The sequence below is a fragment of the Emydura macquarii genome, unplaced genomic scaffold (assembly GCF_026122565.2).
Source record: "Emydura macquarii macquarii isolate MOO-44397 ecotype Brisbane River unplaced genomic scaffold, CSIRO-AGI_Emac_v2 contig_2129, whole genome shotgun sequence".
NCBI classification, from domain to species: domain Eukaryota; kingdom Metazoa; phylum Chordata; order Testudines; family Chelidae; genus Emydura; species Emydura macquarii.
Window position 1 is genome coordinate 15,066 of NW_027132266.1, and position 11,228 is coordinate 26,293.

Here is an 11,228-nt window from a genome sequence, read left to right on the forward strand (position 1 = left end):
AATGGGTACACTTTACAGGCACTCAGAGGCCCTGGGGGCCCAGCCCAGGCTGCAACCCCCATTACCATGAGGAAAAAATTGAGGCTAAATAGTAGATCATGCCCAAAGATATTTATAGAAATTTATTTCCTTGTATCTATGTATCTAGTGTCCAGATCATGCGAGATTTTCAAAGCTTGGAGATTTGTAACACGGGAGGGGGCCCGTGTTACAAGTTTGTACTGGGCCCAAAAAAATTATGCTTGGGCCCTGCTCCTGCCTGTTGCCATGCTAGATTCTGAGGTCAGTAGGATACCACCCCGGCTGCCTTCCTCACCTCACTGTGGTCTCCTTGGGTTTTTTTGCACTGGTGCCTTTGCTTACCTGAAACCCACCCTCAGCTCAACATCAGGTCTGGATCTGGTCTCTATTCTGTGGTGTCTCCATTGAGAAATCCCATCATCTATAGCATGAGGAACAAAAAGATCAAAGCTGCCCTGGGGAAAGCAACTCGGAGGAGGTTGTTCACCAAGAATGAAATGTCCGTCTTCCTCCTTTGACCGAGATTTCGTTCTGAGTTTCTTAGAAATATAATCAACCGATGACAAAATGGTCTTCATGAGAACATAGCATGCAATCTGCTTATGCAGTAGTAAAAATCCAGACTACTTCCAACAAACTCAGCAGTATCACTGTAGGCTCACACCTGTGTAAATGACACTTTTATCTAGCTGTCTTAGAGATTGAAGCTGATACTATCACCATGCTATCAGAGAGCCTTGCACATAAAATCAATACCTACAGCCGAGTCCCTAGTGGATTCAGAGTGTCTGCTTCTTCTCCTACTTCAAGGTAAAAAATCTACTTGGGGTATGGAAGATTTGGTTTGTTTGTTTGACTGTCTCTTCTTTTGAAATGTTTTGTTTATCGATTGGTTGATTGATTTGTTTCCTTTTACTAAATTTTTTGTGGTTTTGGGTAGGTGGCGTATGTTTGATTAAATGGCAGTGTCTTTTTTTTTCCTATTGTCATCTATTTGGAGTGTCAATGTCATCATCTCTTTGACAGGGTTCTCTGAGAAGAGATGAAGATTTGCTTTCCACAAAGAAGAAGGGGTGGAAAAAAGTTTCTGTCAGTGTCAGGAGCCTGAGGACTCATCCAGGTGATTTTTTTACTAAAACTGGGACTTGGCTGTGTTATTAATGCTGAGTCAGGGCAAATAGAGCCTTAGATAGGCATATTTTTAATAATTGCATATACATAAAAATAATAATTAAATACAATAGAAACTCAGAGTTATGAACACCAGAATTATGAACTAACTGGTCAACCAAACACCTAATTTGGAACTGGAAGTCTACAATCAGGCAAAGTAGCAGCAGAGACCCCCGCCAAAAAAAGGCAAATATAGCATAGAACTGTGTTAAATGTAAACTACCAAAAAAGTAAAGGGAAAGTTAAAAAAGAAGATTTGATGAGGTAAGGAAACTGTTTCTGTGCTTGTTTCATTTCAGTGAAGACAGTGAAAGGCAGCATTATCTTTTTACGTAGTAAACTTTCAAAGCTGTATTAAGTCAACATTCAGTAGTAAACTTTGACAGAGCAACCACAACGTTTTGCTCAGAGTTACGAACATTTCAGAGTTGCAAAAAGGCTCCATTCCCAAGGTCTACTATAAATAAATACATACAAATCTTGCATCATTCTTGTGAAGAAAAGTCTTGCCATGTTTCCTAACGATAATCTGAACCAGGGTAATGAGGCCAAAGTTTTGATAGCTTTGAAATTTTTGGGGTGATGGACATAGAATTGTTATGTAACATTTTCTCTTTTTTGGTTTGTTTTTGTTCGTTCTGTCTGTGGTAAATAAATGATGCTTTGTCTGGAGAAGGCTGCCTGGTCATACAACTCATCCCAGGTCACAGCTCCCGAGGGAATCCAACCCAGCCAGATCTGCTGGGAAATCACAGTTGGTGTTGCCCGACACCCAGTTTGAGAGATGGCAAATTGCATGATTTGACCCTAAGAGAGTGGCAGGCAAAGACCTGAGGGGTGCACTGAGACCAGAGAAGGGCAGAGGGACAGCTAGTCCTGTAACCATGATGGCTGGGATTTAAAAATGAACATCAAAGGGACCTGAATTTGGCCAATGGGCTCTCATCTACACAAGGATCCAAAGGTGTCTATAGGTGCCCTGGACTGCAGAATGGGTTAATTATTGTTATTATTAATTATTATTATTATACTATTATTATTATACATATTTCTGTATGGGTGTATATTCTAAATCCAACAAAGTGGGTTTCTGCCCACAAAAGCTTATACCCAAATAAAGTTGTTGGTTTTTAAGGTGCCACAGAACTCTGGCTGTTATTCTAAATATGTGATAGATAAAAACAGAGCTGTTTCGACTGATCATGTTTTATCACGCTCAGTTTCTTTTTCCTGGTTGGATAATTGATGCATTATAAACGTGTTTCTTTAAAATGAAGGGGCAGGTCTTCCGTTGGTCTAAATTGTCATAGATTAAATTCCCTGGTTTATCCTTATTCCCATTTTTATAGCTAGGCAATATATTTGCCCTTTGCCAGTCCTCTGCTATCTTTCCCATCCTCCATGAGTTCTCAAAGATAACTGCTAATGGCTCAGAGATCTCATCAGCCAGCTCCTTAAGTATTGTAGGCTGGATTTCATCAGGCCCTGCCAAACTGAAGACATCTAACTTGTCTCAGTAACTTGTTCTCTTCTTATTTTAGCCTCATATCCTGCTCCATTTACACTGATGTTCACTATGTCAGTTATCCAATCAGTGCTAAATTTTTGGTGAAAACTGAAACAAAAAAGGCATTTCGCAGTTTGGCCATAGCTGCTTTTCTGTTATTGTCTTTCTCTCCTCACTGAGTAATGGGCCTGCCCTGTCCTTGCTCTTCCTCTTGCTTCCCGTGTATTTGTAAAATGCTTTCTTGTTGTCCCTAGCTATTTTGATCTCATTTTGTGTCTTGGCCTTTCAAATGTTGTCCCTCCATCCTTTTGTTATTTTTTATGTTCATCCTTTGTAATTTGACGTAGTTTCCACTTTTGATATGACTCTTTTTTGAGTTTCAGGTCATTGAAGATCACATGGTGAAGCCAGGGTGGCCTTTACCATACTTCCTATCTTTCCTATGAATGGGGATAGTTTGCTTTTGTACCCTTAATAATGTCTCTTTAAAAAAACACCAACTTTACTGAACTCTTTTTTCCCTTAGATTTGCTTCCCATGGGATCTTATCTACCAATTCTCTGAGATTGCTAAATCTGAGATTGCTAAACTCCCTTCTTGAAGTCCCTTGTCTTTATTCTGCTGTTTTTCTTCCTACCATGACTTAGAATCATGAACTCTACCATTTCAGTTGTCTCCAATGCATTCCAAGAACTTGTTGGGCTGTCTGTGCCTGGTTGTATTATTTTCCCAACATATGTCTGGGTAGTGGAAATCCCCCTGACAATACCTACCATGACATCATCTTTGTTTTTTAACCTTTTTATTCTTACCCAGAGACTCTCAACTCGTCTACCTCCCATTTCTATCCCCTAGCCTGGCTTTCTATGACATGGAATGCAGGACACAGTCTCTTCAAATTCACACCAGAACATGGGCAGAGGCATCCATGGACAAGTTCTCTGTCTGGACACAGGTGCAAGTGGAGGAGCAATGAGCAATATTGACATTAACAACGTAGCCTTTCTGAACTATTCTGATTTCATTCTCTCTCGCCTCCTAAAATCTCCCTCTCATATTCCTTTTTTGGTTAACTCCCCTTGGATGCTGAGCATCTGCCTTTTAAGTCCTTCTCTCCTAGGTCAGCCATGGCCTCTCCTTCATAACACACAGAAGAAGGGATTGGGGTGTTACAGTGGACAAGAAGCTGGATATGAGTCAACAGTGTGCCCTTGTGGCCAAGAAGCCTAACAGCAAATTGGGCTGCATTAGTAGGAGCATTGCCAGCGGATGGAGGGAAGTGATTATTCCCCTCTATTCAGCACTGGTGAGGCCACATTTGGAGTACTTTGTCCTGTTTTGCCCCCTCCCCCCCACTACAGAAAGGATGTGGACAAATTGGAGAGATTCCAGCAGAGGGAAATGAAGTTGATGAGAGGGCTGGAGCACATGACTTATGTGGAGAGGCTGAGGGAACTAGGCTTGTTTAATCTGCAGAATAGCAGAGTGAGGGGGGATTTGATAGCAGCCTTCAACTACCTGAAGGTGGACTCCAAAGAGGATGGAGCTAGGCTGTTTTCAGTGGTGGCAGATGGCAGAACAAGGAGCAATGGTCTCAAGTTGCAGTTGGGGAGGTCTAGGTTGGCTACTCAGAAAATGTTTTTCACTCAGAGGGTGGTGAAGCCCTGGAATGGGTTACCTAGGGAGGTGGTGGAATCTCCATCCTTAGGGGTTTTTAAGGCCCAGATTGACAAAGCCCTGGCTGGGATGATTTAATTGGGGTTGGTCCTGCTTTGAGCAGGGGGTTGGACGAGATGACCTCCTGAGGTCCCTTCCATCCCTAATCTTCTATGATTCTATGACCACTCTGCTAACAGCCTGCAGTTCTTTTTCATAAGGCAGAGAAGAGAATTGAATGGCCATGTCCCACCACCTAGGTGAGTGCTTTAACTACTAAGCTACGGATTATAAAGGAGATCTCCTTCCCCCACTCTTTTGTGTGGAGTGAGGCAAGTATCTCCCAAATCCTTGCAGGAAAAAAAATTGAAAAAATAATTCTGAGAATTTTTGAATGGGGGATGTCAAACATTTCGACATTTTTGATGGAAATGAGATAAAGGGACTTATTAAAATGAAACTCATGATTTCATGCTCCTGATCAGAAAATTGGGAGTGAAAATGTGATTTTTAACAAAATGGCCATTTATGCCCATTTTAATTAAATCACCTTTTCTGGTGAGAAATGTTTTCAGTTGAAAAACATCCCCAAAATGAAGTCAACGAGAGACATTGTTTTCCGTCAAATAGTAGGAGAGCTTTATTTTGTGAAAGCAAAAACACCAGAAAGAGTGAAGGGGCTTAGAAGATTTTCAAAACTATCTAGGCCTCCTTTGATTTGAGTGAGTTTTAGACATCTCAGAGCTCTTGAAAATCCCACTCAGCACCGTAATAGCTTTGAAAATCTGGCCTAGGTGATGAAGTAAAGGTGTTTATGAAGGGCAATGATACATTTGTATGTGGATATGAGTCCATCGACACATGATCTTTGATATCCACCAGAGATTAAATGTTTTCTCTTCCCCATGTGGCAACTGCCATTGAGGATGTGATAAAAGAACAAACCAGGGCAGTGAAATAGCTTGTGCCAAGTGACAATCCATATGATGGGGCAGAAACACTATAAGGTTCAGAACTTCAAAAGTACCTAATCCCCTAAATAGCTTTCAAAATTCCCATTAATGGCAACTGCGCCACCAAATCACCTTGGCAGCTTTTACAAGGGATGGTGCATTCTCCATCTCTTGAAGTCTTCAGACTGAGAATGGATTTTTTTCCAGAAGGGTGATTTAGTCTGACACAAAATATTGGATCAATGGAGGGGTAACTGCATGAAGTTTAGGCTGTGCTCCTCAAGAGCCATCCATGATGTGAGTACCTGGCCCCATTGCCTGTGGGAAAGGATGCTGGAGGGTGATTTGCTTGGGACAGCTTCCACGGAGATGACGCACGCAAGAATCTCTGCAGAATGGTGGGTGGAGAGTTGATCCGGGCAACATTTTTCCAAGTCATCACAAAATTAATTTTTGCTCAACTAGAAGCATCTGCCATGAACTGGCTGAAAAAAAACATTTTCCGATGGCGCTTACTTGGCCAGCTCTACTGATCTCAGTTTCAATCCCACACCCTCCATGCAGTGCATCTTAGGTCACAATTGTTCAGGGGACTCGGAATGTGCATGTCTGAGATGATTTCACCAGAAAGTTTCAAAGCAGTTGCACATCTAACTTTGTGAATGCAGTGAAAAGGAGGTAGGATCAGAGGCTAAAATAGGAAGAGAACAAGTTAAAAATTCCTTAGACAAGTGAGATGTCTTCAGGTCACCAGGGCCTTATGAAATATATCCTAGAATATTCAAAGAACTGATTGAGGAGATATCTGAACCAATGAGCAATTGTCTTGGAAAAAACAACTTGACTAGATGGCCTTCTGATGTCCATTCCAACCCTAATCTTCCATGATTCTATAATTCTATGAGTCATGGAAGACGGGAGATATTCCAGAGGACTGGAAAAGGAAAAATATAGTGCCAATCTATAAAAAGGAGGAATAAGGAATTACAGCCCTGTCAGTTTAATTTCAGAATCCAGAAAGACAATGAATCAAATACATAAGCAATCCAGATAAGATGGAGGGGGGACATGATAACAGTTTTCAAGTACATAAAAGGTTGTTGCAAGGAGGAGGGAGACATTTTTTTCTCCTTTACCTCTGAGGACAGGACAAGAGCCAATGGGCTTAAATTGCAGCAAGGGCGGTTTAGGTTGGACGTTAGGAAAACCTCCTAACTGTCAGGGTGGTTAATCACTGGAATAAATTGCCCAGGGAGGTTGTGGAATCTCCATCACTGGAGATTTTTAAGAGCAGGTTAGACAAACACCTGTCAGGGGTGGTCTAGATAATGCTTAGTCCTCCCTTGAGTGCAGTGGACTGGACAAGATGACCTCTCGAGGGCCTTTCTAGCCCCACACTTCATTGATTCTATGTGGGCAGAAACCTGCCCCTCGTTAGACTAATGAGTCCCTCTCCTCTTAGGCCTCACTCCTACTCTGCAGCAGCTTGATAAGCCTGCAGCTGCCCCTCATTAATTCAGAAATAGGACCTCTTTTGAGCTTATTTGATGGTCAACATCTTGGTTGACACCTTGCGGTTGCACCAGGGACCTCCACAGCGAACAGTGTGCCTCCCTGCAGCTTGAGCTAAACAGCCAGGCTCCCTGGTAGGGGTGTGACATACTCACAGGCTCTGGGGTTTGGGGGCAGAGGGGATTTGTAACACACAGAGACCAGTGGGTGACATTTGGTACATGTGACTCTGTGTGGCTGCTTTATCTGAACTGGAATCACCTCCCTCAGCCTCCGGACAGGCCTCACAGACATTTGCACTAATCTCATGTCACTGATATTGCAATTTCTTCTCAGGCACATGTGGTCACTAGGATTCTCACACTCCAGAATGCGCGCCTAACCCAAGCTGAGCTAGTGTGCCTCTTTGTCACCCTCTAGTGGTCAGACCTTGTATAGTAGCTTATGAGTCTGCTATTGCCTTTGTATAGTTCACTTAGTGCTTATAGGACCGGCAGCAGGGGGATCCTGCTTGAAAATCTACAGGCCCTGTGTTTAGCCCCTACAAACCTTTCATCAACGGCCATTGATCTATAGCCACACACAACAGTGTATATCGCACAAACACACACACCTACACATACACAGAGTAGTGCTCAGCCTGCATACAAACACCCAATCGTGTTCAACCCACATACACATGTAAAACCACAGTAGCATAGCGTCTAGGTTAACATGGACATAATCACAATCCAGTTCTAAAGGCTTATCAGGAAAGTGAGAGGCAAGCCATAACTCACAGAAATGTCGTCATCAACCGACAGTGTTCAGAGATCCCAAGACCAGAAGGGACCATGGTGATGATCTAGTCTGACCTCCTGTAACACACATAACTCCCCAAGATAATTCCTTTTGCATAGAGTATAGCTTAAAAAACCCCTAACCTTGATTTCAAAATCACTCACGGTGCAGAATCCATCAGAACCATTGATAAATTGCCAGTGGTTAATTACCCTTGCTGGTAAGAATTTACACCTTATCTGTAGTCTGAATTTGTCTAGCTTCTACCTTTGGACACTGGTTCATGTGATACCTTTGTCTGCTCTTCTGAAGTGTCCATTATGAAATCATAGAATCATAGAATATGGAAGTTGGAAGGGACCTCAGGAGGTCATCTAGTCCAACCCCCTGCTCAAGGCAGGATTAACCTCAGCTAAATCATCCCAGCCAGGGCTTTGTCAAGCCTCAGCTTAAAAACCTCTAAGGATGGAGATTCCACCACCTCCCTAGGTAACCCATTCCAGTGCTTCATAACCCTCCTAGGGAAAGTCTTTTTCCTAATATCCAAGTTGGACCTCCCTCACTGCAACTTGAGACCGTTGCTCCTTGTTCTGTCATCTGCCACCACCGAGAACAGCCTAGCCCCATCCTCTGTGGAACCCCCTTTTAGATAGTTAAAGGCTGCTATCAAATCCCCCCTCATTCTTCTCTTTTGCAGACTAAACAAGCCTGTTTCCCTCAGCTTCTCCTCATAAGTCTTGTGCTCCAGCCCCCTAATCTTTTTTGTTGCCCCCCGCTGTACTCTCTCCAACTTGTCCACATCCTTTCTGTAGTGGGGGGCCCAAAACTGGACACAATACTCCAAATGCGGCCTTACCAATGCCGAATAGAGGGGAATAATCACTTCCCTCGATCTGCTGGCAATGCTTCTACTAGCGCAACCTGGTATGCTATTAGCCTTCTTGACAACCAGGGCACACTGCTGACTCATATCCAGCTTTTTATCCATGGTAACCCCCAGGTCCTTTTCTGCAGAATTGCTGCCTAGGTCATCAGTCCCCAGTCTATAGCTGTGCATGGGATTCTTCCATCCTAAGTGCAGAACTCTGCACTTGTGCTTGTTGAACCTCATCAGATTTCTTTTGGCCCAATCCTCCAATTTTTCTAGGTCACTCTATATCCCATCCCTACCTTCCAGGGTATCTACCACTCCCCCTAGCTTAGTATCATCAGCAAACTTGCTGAGGGTGCAATCTACCCCATCCTTCAGATCATTAATGAAGACGATGAACAAAACCAGCCCCAGGACCGACCCATGGGGCACTCTGCTTGTTACCGGCTGCCAGCTAGATATCAAGCCGTTGATCACTACCTGTTGATCCCAATGACTTAGCCAGCTCTCTATCCATTTTATAGTCCAATCATCCAACCCATACTTCGTTAACTTAGTGATAAGAATACTGTGGGAGACTGTGTCAAAAGTTTTGCTAAAGTCAAGATATATCACGTCCACTGCTTTCCCCCATACACAGAGCCAGTCACCTCTTCATAGAAGGCAATCAGGTTGGTCAGACATGACTTGCCTTTGGTGAATCCATGTTGACTGTTCCTGATCACCTTCCTCTCTTCCAAGTGCCTTAACATGGATTCCTTGAGGACCTGCTCCATGATTTTTCCAGGGATTGAGGTGAGACTAACTGATCTGTAGTTCCCTGGATCCTCTTTCTTCCCTTTCTTGAAGATGGGCACTATGTTTGCCTTTTTCCAATCATCAGGGACCTCCCCCAATCACCACGAGCTTTCAAAGATATTAGCCATACTTTTAGGCTGTGCTGAAGTCAGCTCTTAACCTTTGCTTTGTTAAGCTAAATAGATTGAGCTCCTGGATATTTGAACGTACATGTCAGATACACAGCTTGTTTAAATTGGGATCACATCATTGGAGTCAATAGGTGTAAATTGGTTACGCTCTGTCAAAGTCAATGGAACTCGGCTGGTTTGCTGAGGATCTATCTCTAAAGGTTAAGGTCTGATTTTTCTCTCAAACATACCAAGTTTTCCATCAGTCTGACTCCTTTGATGCCATTCCTGATTTATAGGTATTATTTAGGCATTGAGTGAAAGCCAGATTCTTCCCTTCTCCAAAAAGCCCATGTGAATTATCTATTAGAGCTGATCTTCTGCAGGTATAAATCAGACCAACTGCATTGGAATCAGTGGAGTTAATCTGGATTTGCATTAGTGCACCCCAGAGCAGAATTGACTCCATTTGTGTATAAACTGTGTTATCATAGAAACAACTGACAAGGACCAGGAGTATTCACTGGAGAAAGACAGACAATTAATTCTTGGTGAATAACTTGCACCCAGTCAGTCGCCACAATGCAGCTTTGATCTCCTTGTTCCTCATGCCATAGATGATGGGATTCATCACCGGAGGCAAAGTGGAATAGAGAACACCCACCACAGGATCCATACCTGATGTAGAGCCGGAGGTGGGTCTCAGGTATGCAAAAATGCCAGTGGAAACAAACAAGGAGACGACAGTGAGGTGAGGCAGGCAGGTGGAGAAGGCTTTGTGCCGGCCCTGCTCTGAGGGGATTCTCAGCACTGTGGTGAAGATCTGAATGTAAGACACAATTATATAAACAAAGCAGCTTAAGACTAAGCACGCACTAAAGGTGAGAGCTCCAATTTCACTACGGTACGAGTCGGAGCAGGCAAGCTTGAGCAGCTGGGGGATTTCACAGAAGAACTGGTCCACGGTGTTGCCTCCACAGAAGGTTAACGCAAATGTGTTCCCGGTGTGCAGGGCAGAGTAGAGAATCCCACTGATCCAGGCACCAGCTGCCATTTGGACACAAGCTCTCCCGTTCATCACTCTCTCATAGTGCAGTGGCTGGCAGATGGCGACATAGCGATCGTAGGCCATGACGGTGAGAAGGGAAAAATCTGCTCCCATCAAGAAGACCAGGAAAAAGACTTGGGTGATACATCCAACATAGGAAATTGAGCTGGAGTTAATTATGGAATTAGCCATGGATTTGGGGAGGGTGACAGAGATGGAGCTGAGGTCCAGGACAGACAGATTCATCAGGAAGAAATACATGGGGGTGTGAAGGTGGCGGTTGAGGGCTATGGCCATGATGATGAGAAGATTCCCCATCAGGGCTGCCAGGTAAATCACTAGGAACAATCCAAAGTATAAAATCTGCAGGTCCATAGCATCAGAGAATCCCAAGAGAAGGAACTCAGTCACAGTGGTCTGGTTGGACATTTTCTTTCTCAGGATATCATGTGCTTCCTGTGGAGGCAAGAAGAAGGAGAATCACAACGGTCATGATTAGACTAGTAAAATAACACTCCTTTTGTGAAGGCCACCTTCATTCACTTGAGTCAGATCCTTAGCTTTTGAAGACTGGTGGAATATGGGAATGGGGGTGCAGGAATCAGCCCCTTTGACTCCAGTGGAGTTATTCCTGATTTACACTGGGCTGAGTGGGAGAATAATCAGGCCCATTTGGCCAAATCAGATTCCTCTTGATTTACATCAAGGTGAAGGAAAACAGACTCAGGACCAATTACTTTGCAGGTGCTTGTATACCTTTTTAGCCAAAGAAGTATAAAATTAGGTGAACCTTAACCTC

The 11,228-nt window shown here is 43.5% G+C and overlaps 1 protein-coding gene across 1 annotated transcript; it reads right to left on the reverse strand.

Moving 5' to 3' along the window:
- Positions 1–9,922: 9,922 nt before the first annotated feature.
- Positions 9,923–10,858, reverse strand: LOC137160076 (olfactory receptor 14A16-like). The gene has a single exon (XM_067558531.1). It carries the CDS (start codon positions 10,856–10,858, stop codon positions 9,923–9,925), a length of 936 nt encoding a protein of 311 aa, XP_067414632.1.
- Between the last annotated feature and the right edge of the window lie 370 nt (positions 10,859–11,228).